Source organism: Bidens hawaiensis, unplaced genomic scaffold, assembly GCF_021521415.1.
Source record: "Bidens hawaiensis isolate Kalapana, Puna unplaced genomic scaffold, B.hawaiensis_p1.1 tig00032036_1, whole genome shotgun sequence".
Taxonomy (NCBI): domain Eukaryota; kingdom Viridiplantae; phylum Streptophyta; class Magnoliopsida; order Asterales; family Asteraceae; genus Bidens; species Bidens hawaiensis.
Genome location: NW_027495420.1, coordinates 31439 through 47037, shown reverse-complemented (window position 1 = coordinate 47037; position 15599 = coordinate 31439). Strand labels below are relative to the sequence as shown.

Sequence of the window (15599 nt, the reverse complement as noted above, 5' to 3'; positions counted from 1 at the left end):
AAAAAGAATGACTTATATACGTTAATGGTTCATGCACATCGTCTAGGAAAGGAATTAAATACGAATGGACACACATACAATAATACAACATTGCTCAATCCATCTCTTTGTTCATCTTTCAAAGCCTCATTCATGGAGCTGCCTTCTCCAACTTCATCTGCAACACCCCACAAGTAAACCAAATTCCATCAACATTCCCACATTTTAATAATCCAAACCATAACCCATTGCCAATGATAACTGATACTGACAATTTAAACATGTTTAAAGACTTCCAAGTCTATTTTAAAGAATACAACCTCTGATAGTTTTTATCCAAAGACTTGGATTATAAATGTCATTATGCTATGTATGTTAAATGTAGTTAACACATTCATTGTTTATATAACCAACCTGACCCAACCCAATTTGACCTATACTACACACACACGCCCGCCAAGTTTAGATAAATGTACGTACCTTTTTCAGATACTTTTTGTGAAGTTTCATAGCCGCCGAGCACGATTTTCTAGCATCTAGTTTACCAGAAGTGTCATTCAATATCTGCAAAACAAAAACATGAATCATGAAAATGTTTCAAGAATACTCGTTTTCTACATATTTGAAATAATAATAATGACCTTGACAACGTCATCGAGTCCCTTGGCTTCGGTGAGCAATTTGACACTATTCTCCTTGAGCACACTCGCGACAAGAAACACAGAAATGGGGAGAGGCTCTTCATTCTTTGCCCCACTTCTCAAATATTCTCTTTCAAATTTGCCACATTGGCGCGATGATTTTTTTGGTTTTGTATCTTCGGGTCGATCAGGATCAGGATCAGATTCCTCATATAAAGTGTATAGATCTGGATCATACTCCAAAGCCCACATCATCTGTTTAAAACTCATTGATCAACCAACGTTTTAACAAACTTATATAAAAATGGTTGATTTGGGTTAAGTTTTATCTTCAACATGTCAAATGGGATAACCAATGGAATAAGCTAACATTTTTAGCAAGAAAAGTAACAAGCTAAGCCGCTTATGAGCCACTCAAGATTGGCTCGGTAAAAACTCAAATCAAGCTGAGATTACATGAGCTTAAGCTTAAAAATACGCTTCCTTAATAAACGAGCCCGAGCTTCACTTATTGACCTCGAGCTGGCTCACGAGCATATTATTTATACAATTTATATTTTTTATATTAAAATTATATAATTTTATAACAATTTTATTATATATAAAATGTTGATAAATATAACTAAATATATATTATGTTATATATGTAAATAGTTATAAATCAACCTAACATAATTAATAAACATTAAAGAAGCCGAGCCCGAACGTAGCTCGAACCTGTAAAACTACTCGTGAGCTAAGTTAAGCTAAGCTAAGCGCGAGCTCTCGTAAGTTAAACGAGCCGAGCTCTAGCCTAGACAAGCTCACATTTTTAACACGTTAATTAGTCATAACAACCAACAAGTGTGTAGTTGGCCCAACCCGTTTTGAATCAAATCGGCCCAATCGTTTTGGCCCAAACTATTAAATCCATGTATTGACTGACCCGCCATGAAGGGATCAAGGTTATTAACATTACCTCCCATAAGTACAACGAATCGCCAAAAGAAAGTTCCCGTCTGAATAACACCATAAGCATCCTGAATGCAAATAGATAATCACCACCACCTATGTAATCTGTGTTCATAAACCATATAATTTCATTCAGAATCTTATATAGAAATAAAAAAAATATATAAAAACATAAATAATCAGTAATCAAAAACATACCCAGATGCTTATGAAGTTTCGGGTCGACAACTTGAATAACATTCGCTAAATTACAAAGTTGTGACTCCACTCCCACAGAACTCCCTACGCATTTGAAATTCCCTCGCTTCAACCCATAAAAAATTCACATTTAATTATTGCAAAACCAATAAAGATTATAAGTTCAGAAGAAATAATGCATTAGAATTTGTATGATTTTTACCAATCTGCGCATTAGACGTTCAAAGCACCAAAATGCATCGGCTTCATCTTCAAGAAGCATAATCATGGGAGAACAAAGATCACTCATCCCTAATTGGCATAATAACATTAATATCAAAATGAAGATTTAAGAAATATATAACATTTTATTATATTAAGATTTAAGATCCACCTTGACCGTAGCCAACTTCTTTATCAAACCATGCATAGACAGAAAGAACATCCCAAAGTTTGGATAAATTCTCCTGCTTTTCATAAAATACGAGTGTTCTATCTGTGCGAACCACGTCAAGACCTAGTATAGATGATAATCCGTGTATAAGAAGTTAAAAAAGGTAATGACAAATTGCATGATTTCATTAGGAATGTAAATGAGGTGAGCCTGGGCTCGTTTAATCTCGAGCTCGGCCAATAAGTAATATTTCAAGCTTGATGTGGCTCGTTTATTGTTTAAAACAAGTAAAAAAGATGAAATTTACTATAAACCAACCTATTTGGTGTAGGTTAAGTTTCCACTGGATTATCTTCTTGTCATCCTCCTTAGGACAAGTCACGGGTGAATCTGAACCAACTGCATAAGCATGAAATGTACTATATTTATTAGTAATAATCAGTGAATGACTATTAAATCTGAAAAAAAAAAATAAAAAAATAACATCACCAGTTGCTTGAGTTGTCGGTGTCATAAGCGTTTCGGGTTTTGCTTCCAGAAGGACAATAGGATCTTGAGTTGGAGAACCATCTTCTGTTATGACAGGAGCAGTTATAAACTTGCCACTTCCAACAAGAGGGAACATATATGTGCATAGCTCTTTTAGCCGTACATACTCTTCTCTATAATCATAAAGAATACATGAGTCAAACGGATTGGGTAGCGGGTCGTGTTGAAATGGAGTAGTTGAGTTGGGTTGACCCGCAAACACTTTCAATATTTTGTTGATGCCAAATGACTATCCATTTTATTATAGATTGTTATGCTAACAAAAATAATATTATTAAAATAAGAAAATAATAATAATAATAATAATAATAATAATAATAAAAGGAATTTTAATAATACCCCAGATTGCAAGTTCCATCCTATAACTGGTAAATGCAAAGAACGTCTTTTATTTGAAAAGTTGTCACACATTAAATATTTTGTTGATACCGAATGACTATTTTGTGCTAACATCAAAAAAATGTGTAAATTTTACAATTCTTTACCTTTTTTTATGATCTTAATATAAGATAAAAGAGAATGAAGTAAAAGAAAAAAAAATTAAAATTGAACTGTTAGAAATACACATCTTGTTCTTTAGGTGTAAGGGTAAAATAGTCATTTTGTAAAAAGTAACAGAATTTTCAACACCAGTTAGTGAAAAGGACGTAATGTGTTGCAACTTTTCAAATAAATGGCGTTCTTTGTAATTTACACTATAATAATCTAAACAGTCGACTAAAAAATCAGCTATTCAAAGTAAACAGGTCGAAATCGTTGCCTTTCCTAAGCACAATTTTAATACATATAGTACCTTCGGGTTAGTCGAATTTCTTTTCTCTCCTCATATGTGCTTTTTGGATCAAAACAACCGAGTAGAAATTCCCATACCTCCCCTCTAATTGTTGGATGTATCCCCTAGTTTATCAATAATATTCATAACAGAAAATAAAATTAGAAAATGAACTAAATCTAAAAGTCAAATGTGGTACTAATCAAAGAATAACATAAACAAATTTTAAAAATTGGCATTCATGATGAGAATATAAAACTAACCCCTCGATAAATTCGACCAAGGGTTTGACCTATATCAAGATAACCTTCAGGACTGAATGCAGATTGCCACTTCCTTACACTAAGAGTCTTGCCAGACTGCATAAACATGTTACAAACTGTTGAGTTTTATGAAACCATTAATAAATAATAAAGAAAAGAGCTACAAATACAGATAAACATATTGGACTTTCATTATAGATTAATACTAATAACTTAACTTCCATAAACATTAGCATACTTGTTTCTGTTTTTGGACCACTTTACTCATAGATTTAGCTTCTTTATGGTGTTAATTTCATACAAAAGGTTCCCCCCAATAGCCACACTCAAAAACTTTAGCATTTTGACCCCTCATACCAATCATTTTGCCCTCAAAAAGCTTATAGATTTATTTTTGGTTGTCAGATTGTTAACTGTAGCTACCGTTAGGCCTATAAACGAACCGAACGAACACAAACAACGTCATGTACATGTTCGTTCATTTAACTTTGTTTGTGTTTGTTCTTTTAAAAAATGAACATGTTCATGTTCGTTCGCTAAAAAATAAAAATCTATACAAACAGTTCATGAGCATAAACGAACATAATATAACAAATATAAATGAACATATATGAACAAATGTAAACGAACACAAACAAACAAACATAAATGAACACTGTGTATCTATTTTCTATGAATTTGTAAAACTATAAATACTATTTAATTATTTTCCATTAATATGTAAATGAACATAAATAAACAAACATATATGAATGAAGATAAACGAACGTTCATGTTCGTGTTGGTTATCCTAGTCTTATACCCCACCTAGGTAATCGAGTATTGGGGTATGCCTATTAGTTTATTAGAAATCCCTTGTTGGATTTTCAGATACATTTCTTACTATTTTAACTTTTATACAACTTTATAACCCAAAAAATTAAGATATATATAAAGTAAAAGTAAGTGAATAAATAGATTATTCTATTGCCCAAGGAAAATAAACAGAAAAAGAAAATGTTTAAGCGTATGGTTCGGATCAATCAGTATGTATGTTTCGGCAATCGGGCCTGTTTTCACCTAATGACTAATATCATAACAATCCCATACCCATTTTTTTTTTCAAATCTTCGATTACTTCTTTCATTATATAGAAACATAGATATTACATCAACATAGCAGGTAGGCGGGCAACAAGCTGCGCCGTCACCCCTTTCTGAATTGCAAACCCTAACCTGCTAAAGACATACCCCTGCCCCTTTGGAGTCGACACATTGCTATGCACAACCCGTTGGACCCCGGTTAGGAAACGGATAGCTTCCGGTGCCAAGGAGCCAAAGGTATCAAAAGCCAGAGGGACAAAAACATGTTGGTTCTCTTCGCAGGCTTTAGCATGTTTCTCCATACCCATCAAAACATATATAACTAATCTTATACCTTGTCCCATAGCCAAATACCTATCCCAAATTTTTCGGGTTTCGGGTTTGAAAATACATATAATCTCATACCCGACCCATAAACATCTAATGTTTCCACATACACAAACATGTTCTAACAAACGCCGTTATTGTCTAGAATCGTTAAAAAGCCATCACACATGTTAAATCAAAAGTACAAAAAAGAACAACCCAAAAAAGATAAACTCACCTTGAACTTAAACTTGGTTTTAGGAACATCTGTACATTCAGCTCTCACCTCATAGAATGAATCGGTTGGAAGCCCAGGATCTTTCCACAAAATATTCATCCTTTCTTATTTATTTATTTATTTATACCCTTTTTCCTCAATCCAAAAACCAACTTTTTAAATATGTTTTTCCAAAACAAACAAATTTCTTCAAAAACCCACCTCTAAATCACCAAAATAAACAAAACCCAGATGGGATCTTTCTTGTTTTTCACCTTTTCAATTACAGATATTATCTTTATCACCTTAAACAAAGTTGTGTATGGTGCATTTTCTGATCTGTTAATTCTTTGGATGACAATATTGATTTGTTTCCAAGATTGCAAAATGTTGTTTTGTTGTGTGTGTGTGGAGCTAAAAAGACGTGGGAATGTGAGGTCTGGTGGGCATTAATATTATTATTGTTATATAATAATGTCATGGTTGATGGTTGTATTAATAATAATAATAATAATAATAATAATAATATTAAAGCTGAGAAATTTGGATGGAGAGGAGACAAGAGAGCCGGTAGATGTTGTTGACGAGTGCTTTGTTTGTGTCACCAACCAGACTAGACTGGAATAAGTCACAGAGTTGACTTGTTGATATGGTCAACCAACTATATGACCTGGCCAACAAAGGCCGGATTCATCTCATCTGCATTTTTCAAGTATATGTATCTAGATTGTTTGATATCTAACTTAACTTATTGTAGGTTGATGACTAGTTTTTAACCTTGTGTATCGATACCGAAAATGCTCCGTTCGATACTTGGAAAAAATTCAATAAATACTGGTACTGATCAGTTCTGATGATGAATTTCTCAATCCTATATAGATACTAGATATTGTTTGTTCTTCCCTATTTTAAAGTTCATGTATCTATCGAGATTGTTTGATATTTTAAGTTACAATTTTTTATAAGTAGGTGACTAGTTTCTAACTTTGGGTAATATTATAATATGGTTTTTGTTAAGGTAAAACTTTCTATATTCCAATTTAGGGATATCTAACCTTTATATAATACTAAAAGTTTACAACCGAAGGAAAACAAAAAGGTACAATAAATAAAAGATTAAATACAATATATTAAATATTGACAAATATTAACATCCCCCCTCAAGCGGAGGGTGGCGGTCCAAGACGCAACCTGCCACGAAAGAACTCAAATTGAGGTCTAGGTAGACTCTTGGTGAAAATATCCGCCACTTGAAGCTTGGTTGGAATAAATTTAGTGTGAAGTTTTCCTGACGTCACAAGTTCCCGTATGAAATGATAGTCTAGGTCAATGTGTTTTGCACGTTTATGTGCCACGGGATTCCGCGTTAAGAAAAGAGCACTTTGGTTATCACACAAAATGGTAGGACTTCCAGGTGGAAGAGCATGTAATTCACGAAGTAAATGTGTGATCCAAATTACTTCAGCAGTTGTATTCGCCATTGCATGGTATTCAGACTCGCAACTGGATCTTGAAACTGTGGGTTGTTTTTTAGCACTCCAAGAAATAAGATTACCACCAAGGAAAATAGAGTACCCGTAGGTAGAGCGACGAGTTTCGACACAACGTGCCCAATCAGCATCAGAATAACCCAAAATGGTAGTATTAGATGGTTTGGAAAAGTGGAGCCCAAATGCCAAGGTTCCTTTAAGATACCGAAGATTCGTTTTACTTGTTGCAAATGAGTAGTTTTGGGAGCATGAAGGTATTGACTAACTTGATTAACAGCAAAAGAGATATCCGATCTTGTAATAGTAAAATATTGAAGAGCTCCTACCAATGACCGATACACAGTAGGGTCTGAGCATGGTTCACCAAGAGACGTGAATGACTCATTGGCAGCCAGAGGGGTGAGAACAGGTTTAGAATCTGTAAGATCGGCCCTTTGAATTATATCAACAGTATATTTAGATTGACTTAGGAACATGCCGTCTTTGTGGCGAACGACTTCCAACCCTAGAAAATAATTTAGATCACCAAGATCTTTAATAGCAAACTCTTGGTTAAGTCTGGTAACAAACACGATTAAGACCTCTTGTTGATTGCCGGTCAATATTAAATCATCCACATAAACAAGTAAATACATAATGCATGAACCTTGATTAAATATAAATAGAGATGGATCTGTACGGCTACAATGAAAACCGTATTGCACAAGAAAGTTACTTAGCCTTTGAAACCAGGCCCGTGGGGCTTGTTTGAGACCATAAATAGCCTTATTTAAGCGACATACGTGATTTGGAAACCGAGGGTCAATAAAACCCGTTGGCTGTTCCATGTAAACCTCTTCGTTCAATTTGCCATGTAAAAACGCATTATTTACATCAAGTTGATGAAGATTCCAATTATTAATTACGGCTAAAGATAAAATAATACGTACAGTAGAGGCCTTAACCACCGGGCTAAATGTGTGAAAATAATCAATACCGGGTATCTGGCTAAAGCCTTGTGCGACCAGACGAGCCTTGTGACGATCAATAGTTCCATCAGATCAATATTTTGTGCGATATAGCCATTTAGAGCCCACAACATTATGATTTTTGGGTCGAGGGACAAGAGTCCAAGTCTCATTTTTGTGAAGAGCAGAAAGCTCTTTTTCCATGGCTGTAACCCATACTTGATGTTTAGCAGCAGATTTAAAACCTTTAAGATCATTTGTGGTAAAGATGGAAGAATATAGAGCATGATGAGTAGTATGGGAAAGATTGACCTTGTATTTAGGTTTGAAGATACCAGATTTGGAGCAGGTCTGCATGGGATGAGTTGTGGGAGGACGCAAATGAGGTGATGCTTCAGGTGAGGTGGGTAGTGAAGTAGGTGTATGAATAGGTGAGGTGGGTGGCGATGGGGATTCCAACTCAGGTTGAGGAGTTTGCTGAGAATCATTAGTGAGATTGGAGGAATGTGTATTGGGTTGAACCAAGTCAGGCCCATATGTTATGTCTGGACCATCATTGGCACAAAGACCACATGGTATGGACTGGGTAGATTGGTTATGTGGTAACGGATCGTCACGGGCGATATGGGGGCTGCCACTTTTGGGATTAGGTGAGCTAGGTTGATCTTTGTTGGGAGATTGTGGGTTGTGATGATAGATATCATCGAGGAAAGAGTGTAAGGGTAATGTCTTAGAGGTTTGTTGATTGGTATAACCAGAGAACGGAAATATTCGTTCATCAAACCGGGCATGCCTAGTGATATATATGCGTGATGTAGCTGGGTCAAGACATCGATACCCCTTATACTGAGAACTATAGCCCATGAAAATACAAGGGAGGATCCAAGGGGCTATGTAAGGCCCTGTTACCAATAGCCCTACATTTGGTGTTAGATTTACTCATAAACACAGTTCTAAATCAGAGTTAATTAAAACTTTCGCGGAATAATAATAATAATAATAATAGTCAACCATTCATTACACACATTCTTAACTTGTCTTTAAAACATAACATAAATGATAATATCAAAACATCATGACAAATCTTCAGATGCCAGCCTCTTCGATCTTGCCATGTGTCCTGCTCAAACCAGTTGTCTCAACCTGTTAACCTGCGTGCATACTAAAAGTCAGCTACGCTGAGTGAGTTCTAGTTAATCACATAACTTACTTTACATACACATATACGTGTCCAAAGGTACGCATTACATACTTAACCTATCCATCAATCTTTCATACACATACATAACTAACCTTACGTCATAAAGAGCATTCGCCCTACATACCTCGGATATTATTAGGGTCCGATACCCTCCATCCTCGGATATTATTTGGGTCCGGTGCCCTCCATCCTCGGATATTATTAGGGTCCGGTACCCTTCATCCTCGGATATTATTAGGGTCCGGTACCCTTTATCCTCGGATATTATTAGGGTCCGGTACCCTTTCTTCCATACCTTTTTAACATACTTTTCTATATACATAATCGTAAGTTTCATACATACATCATTCATTCTTCATCTTACAGCATACATATAACATCAACCATTTCCTAGCAATACATGCAATTCCGAAGATCGTTCATGTATCGACAAGAAACCATTCATACATTTCACATAATACATATATGGCATACACTTATCACTTAGGATAAGTGTATTAACTAATCACATCGAGTATGCACACAGCCCCGAAAACATAACAAGGAATGGGGCTAAAAAATCACCTGAAGTCGGTTACGTTCACCGTTAATGGTAATTCCTTTCTTGAGCTGTGCACGGCTAACTGTATAATATTTACATGTATCAGTTAACTATTCTATCTCATATCGTATTTCTATCTTTTTTATAACCCACAACGAACGGGGGTCCGGAGGCAGCGCCCCTGGCAGCGGGGTCTAGGGGCGGCAGCCCCTAGCAGGGTCCAAGAGGCAGAGCCCCTGGCTGGGGTCGAGCTGCCTGGTCAGCTTGGAAAAATTTTATTTCTATTAACTGTCGTAACACATTTTCCATTAGGATTTTAAATTATTATTTAATTCGCTAACTCAAAAGTTCAAGGGCTTAATTGTAATTAATTCATTCTTTTTCTAAGTCCAGGGACTGTTATGTCATTCTTTCAAAGTTCTAATTCGTTATTCAGTCCTTAACGAATGGGAGTTCATAGCGAATTAACTATCATAACGAATCTGGCTTTGTAACGAATCAAGCATTATAGCGAACTGGTCCTTATGACGAATTGGACCCTTTCACGAACTGGTCCATATAGCGAATTGGACCTTAACGAATCAGTCCCAAGCGAACCAGCCCAAGTAACGAATTGGTCCATCTAATTCGTCATCTTCTCTAATGAACTGGTTATAGCGAATCAAGGGTAATTCGTTACCTTTCCCTTAACAAATTAGATACGAACTACATCTAGTTCGTTATGCTTTCCTCAGCGAATCGTCTTAACGAATCACCTTTGATTCGTTAATCCCCCCTAGCGAACTAGGGTTAGGTCAGGGAATGTCAGAACATTCCCTGACATACCCTTAACCTCGTATTACTTTTCCGGCACCGCCTTTCCGGCGCCGTCATTGCCGGAAAGCCGCCGGAAAAACGCGAACTCAACGGAAAAACGAGTTTTAACTTGTTTTTCACCGTTTTTCACCCCGTTCGATCCAGGTCTGATCTAGGGTGATCCCTAAGCTCATCATAGGTTCAGTTTATACCCGATTCCACCCGGATCTCGTGATTTAAACGGTTTAACGGTGTCGGCTCGTCGTTTCGCAACTATATCTAACGGGTTAAGCTCATACAAAATTAAACTATCGTTATCTCGGGTCGAAGCTCGGTTTCCTTCTTGATTTTGGCTAGGGATAAGGAAGAACTAGAGAGAAATCTTAAGTGTGTGTTTTTGGGTGGTGTATGGAATATGTGTGAATGTGGATTAAGTGATGATTAATGGTATTTATATTTAGGGGTCATGGGCTTAAGCCCATTGTCTTTCCTTCTTCTTTCATACCCCAAGTCCATAACCCATATCCATTTACCCAACACTAGCCCAACTCATATTCTATTTATCTAAACCGATAACGACCCATTATAAAATAGACGAAGTTTATTTTATTAATATAACCGAAAGTAGGATGTTACAGGCTAGTTTGTGAGTCACGTAAGTAGGGATACACACGACAAGCAAATGCCCGAAAGTTCGCATATGTTGGCTTACGGGCAAATAACATTTCAAAGGGAGATTTATTGTCTAGAACCGGTGAAGGTAGGCAGTTGATGATATAAACCGTTGAAGTAAAAGCATCAAACCAATAAATGGGTGACACATGACCGTTAAACATCATAGCCAACCCAGTTTCAACGACATGGTGATGCTTACGTTCAACACGACCATTTTGTTGAGGGGTACAGGGACATGAAATTCGGTGAAACGTCCCATTCTCCTCAAGTAAGTTACGAACAAAACTGCTAGTAAATTCAGTGCCTCCATCGGTTTGAAATGTTTTTATTTTTTTGTCAAATTGAGTTTGCACAAATTTTATAAACATCGATAAAATATATGGAAATGTGGACTTAGTTTTTAACGGATAAAGCCAACTGAATCGGGAAAAATCATCAACCAACAAGGCATAGTAACGGTATCCATCAACCGAAATAATTTGGGAAGGTCCCCATAAGTCACAGTGAACCAGGTCTAGTGGGTGTAATGCCTTTTTTTCATTAATTTCAAAAGGTAGCCTTTGTCCCTTAGACATTTGACAAGAGGGACAAACAATCGGTTTGGGTAAAAGAGATGTAACAGATAAGCAGCCCGTTTTTTTAAACATAATATAGTATCAAACGATACATGACCCAAGCGTAGATGCCATAATTCAAAAGAAACCTTTATTGAAGAATCCGCAACAAGGGCTTTATGCTCCGGATACAAAACATATAATCCGTTTTCACATCTTCCTTTGACCAGCACTTGCCCCGTCGTGCGGTCCTGAATATAAACATGTGGTTGAGACAACAACACATCCAGATTATGATCAGTAGTTAGTTTGCTAATAGATAAAAGGTTTTTCTCAAGGCCAGGAATAACCAAGACATCATTCAAAGTAATATTTTTCGATAAATTTGTATGGCCAAAATGTGAAACCGAAAGATGATTACCATTACCAAATGTAACAAAAGTCTCACCTTTGGGACGAGTAGCATGAGACACATTAGCACGGTCTGGCGTCATATGGTCAGTTGCTCCAGAATCGACACACCAATCGGGCCCGTTTGAAGCAACATGACACTGTGCAAGAAAAGCATTTGCAAGATCAGCCTCATGATTTACTTGTTGTGAGGCAAACTGTGACAAATTGGGGCATGCATTGGCATAGTGCCCATTGGTCCGGCATAATTGACAGTGTGGAAATCTCCGACCACGACCCCGACCCCCATAATTATTTCTACCACGAGAGAACCGACCACTGTTCCATTGGCCAAACTGATTTGAGCGAACAGAACGAGCAGCCGAGAAGGCTACCTGGGTTGTGTTCGAGCCGTGAAGAGATCGGAGAAAGAGCTCGTGTGACTCTTGAGCCAACAAGTCTCTGAAAACCAGAGCGGGTCGGGTGGTACGAATAAGTGTTGAAAAGCCTTCAAAGGATGGCCCTAATCCGCATAAAAACCAGTGTAATTTATCGGAGTCAACTACCGGATGCCCGATAGCAGCAAGCTGATCACAAAGACCCTTAAACTTCTGACCAAATTCAACAACCGAAGCAGAACCTTTAACCAATGACCGTAACTGATCACGTAAATTTTGAATCCGCTCCACAGACGAGTTGTTGTAGGCAAATTCAAGAGCAAGCCAAATTTGTCTGGCTGAGGTGAGGCCTTCAGCAACAGCTTCTTCAGTTAAAGAGGATTGGAGAATTATTACTGCTCTCTGATAAGCAGCGACCCAGGGATCATAGAGATTATTGGTTGCTGGTTTACCTTCAACCATAATTTGCGGTAAAGGTGGTTCAGCGCTACCATCAATGTGGGAGGATAGATTCAGATATGCGAAAAGAGGAACCATCTGATTTTTCCAATACAAGTAATTGGTGGAATCAAGTTTAATAGGCATCATATGAAAGATGGTGCTCATTGGATGAGAAACATCATTACTAGAAGAAGCCATGGCAAGAGCAGAGAAGGAGGATGAAGAGGAAATAAGAGGAAAGGATCAGAATGAGGCAAATGATACCATGTTAAGGTAAAACTTTCTACATCCCAATTTAGGGATATCTAACCTTTATATAATACTAAAAGTTTAAAACGGAAGGAAAACAAAAAGGTACAATAAATAGAAGATTAAATACAATATATTAAATATTGACAAATATTAACAATTTTATAAAATCATGACTTGTAAATGATGTTTATTATTATCTTTTTGGAACTAGTGAAAATTTATTTTTAGTGACTTTAGACAATGTGTTATCAAAACGTCCCATCCTTGGGCATTCATGTCATCAATGGAGAGTTTTGCAAAAAGTGGTGTAGTGGGCAAAATGTCATAAATCTCACACAATAATTACATATATTTCTCTCTCTCTCCCCTCCCCACACACAATTTTATTACATTTAAGCGTTTTGTAGAAAACGCTTTACGAAAACGTCAGCCAAAAACGCCCGGGGGGGCGGGGTAACCCCGGCGTTTTCATCCAAAACGCCACCATACCGCCGTGACTACGGATGGTCTTATAATCACAAATAATAACTACATTTAATAAAAAAAGACAGTTCGTTTTCTAATACCCGGGTTTTTACTACCGAACTCATATCCAACTCTACCCATAGAGTATGGATATGATATGCATTTCAGTACCAAAACTCGTACCCAGATTCAAACCCCGATTTGTACCATGTAATACCCGAAAACTAGAACCGGGTTTTCAAATACCTGATCTATAGCCAAAATTTTCCCAAAAATTGCAGCCTCATAAAAATCCCAATATATACCCGGAAATAAGAAGAAAAAACCCGAAAATAGAGTATTCAAAAACCCGGTATTAAAAACCCGGTTCAATACCCGACCCTAAACCGGAGCAAATGGTATCGTATTTAAAGACAATACTCGCACCCGACCCGGATACTACCAATACTCCGATTTTCGATTTTTCATTACCCGGTCATACCTGAACTCAGTTCAATACCCGAAGCCGGGTATTATGAAACCCAATTTGTGCACCTCTAACGAAAACAAAGGAAACAAGACACCAAAAAAAAAACAAAAAAAAGACTATCTAAGGTTAATTTAGCTGAACGGACTAAATCATCATCATCATCATCGTACTCAGTATATCCCACCAATAGCAATGCTATGGTAGGGTCTGAGGAGGGTAAGATGTAGACAGCCTTATCTCTATCCCATAGGGATAGAGAGGCTGCTTCCGGTGAGACCCCCGGCTCGATAGTAGTTTTGAATCAAGCCTTGGACATAAGACACATAACACTCAATCATCGGGACACCGGCTGATTGGTGCATGTGCCATTGTCTTTCGGCTATCAACGCCACCACATGATGCCTGATTAACCTTCCGCCACTTTTAACGTGATTTTCACGTGATTAGTAAAATAACGTCAAAATTAGTGCAATTTTACTTTTGCCCACCCAAGGGTTCACACATATATACATTATATGTGTGCACCGCAAGCAGGGCGTAGGAAGAGCCGACATCGAAGGATCAAAAAGCAACGTCGCTATGAACGCTTGGCTGCCACAAGCCAGTTATCCCTGTGGTAACTTTTCTGACACCTCTAGCTTCAAATTCCGAAGGTCTAAAGGATCGTTAGGCCACACTTTCACGCTCTAAAGGATCGTCACTATGGACGCTTGGCTGCCACAAGCCAGTTATCCCGGTGGTAACTTTTCTGACACCTCTAGCTTCAAATTCCGAAGGTCTAAAGGATCGTTAGGCCACGCTGAACGGACTAAAGTAAAACCCAATATAAATATGACCAAATGTCTAAAATTTTTATTATATCTAATTATGTTAATATCCTACTCAAACTCACAATGTGATAGTAGGAAGTTGTCAAAAAAAGAACCGAAACAGTGAAGCCAGTTGTGCCTTACCGAAAATATTAGCAATTTCTGGGGCTTATGTAGCATATGGTAGCGAGATGGTTCCAAGTTGTAGATTCTGGTGAGTGAAATGACAGCCAATCTCAATACATTTTGTGTGCTAATGGAAAACATAATTCTTCATAGGTTGCATTGCACTTGTGTACGTGGTCACAATGTAAGGGGTAGGATGAGAAATATAAACACCCATATCTTATAGTCTCACAAGTAGTCATGTCTATAACATGATACTCTACCTTTATAGGAGACTGAGAAACAACCTCGTGTTTATTACTTTTCCATGAAATAAGCGAATAGCCATGGAAAATTCAAAAAATTAGTAGTGAATTTGCGATTATTCAATTCTTTATCCCAAACAACATCACTATAAACACAGAGTTCTAGAAAATACATTGTAGGAAATAATAGACTGTGAGCAAGAGGACATAGCATACTTGAGTGGGGTAAAAAAGGATATCCAAATAAGTACAAGTCTGATTCCATTACATAATTGTTCACAACACAACATATGCTCAACAACATCCTCTTCTTTTGTGATGTTTATACAAAAAACATTGTAAAACATTTCAAAAGAAACTTGATAATCATATTTGTTGGATATCAAGAAGCCTTAAACCATAGGTTTAATCGAATGTGGGTATGAGAATGTTTGTTATGGAATAATTCTGATAGAACTTGATATGTATCG

The 15599-nt window shown here is 37.0% G+C and overlaps 1 protein-coding gene across 1 annotated transcript; it reads right to left on the bottom strand.

Annotated features, from left to right (window-relative positions):
- LOC143582875 (rab GTPase-activating protein 22-like) lies at window positions 1-5866 on the bottom strand. The gene is made up of 12 exons (XM_077065351.1): window positions 5353-5866; window positions 3727-3822; window positions 3485-3588; window positions 2632-2804; window positions 2461-2541; window positions 2143-2265; window positions 1972-2060; window positions 1770-1875; window positions 1579-1676; window positions 621-875; window positions 460-543; window positions 1-157 (listed from the first exon to the last, which is right to left on the bottom strand). Exons 1-12 carry the CDS (start codon window positions 5449-5451, stop codon window positions 131-133), a joined length of 1335 nt encoding a protein of 444 aa, XP_076921466.1. The 5' UTR covers window positions 5452-5866; the 3' UTR covers window positions 1-130.
- Window positions 5867-15599: the final 9733 nt, after the last annotated feature.

What these genes read in the sequence shown, in the direction of transcription:
- LOC143582875 (XM_077065351.1), bottom strand. Translation starts at nt 5,451, where the DNA reads ATGAATATTTTGTGGAAAGATCCTGGGCTTCCAACCGATTCATTCTAT. An exon ending in GAAACTTCATAAGCATCTGG is followed by an intron (nt 1,677 to 1,769) that starts GTATGTTTTTGA and finishes TTATGAACACAG; the next exon opens with ATTACATAGGTGGTGGTGAT. An exon ending in ACAAAAAGTATCTGAAAAAG is followed by an intron (nt 158 to 459) that starts GTACGTACATTT and finishes GGGGTGTTGCAG; the next exon opens with ATGAAGTTGGAGAAGGCAGC.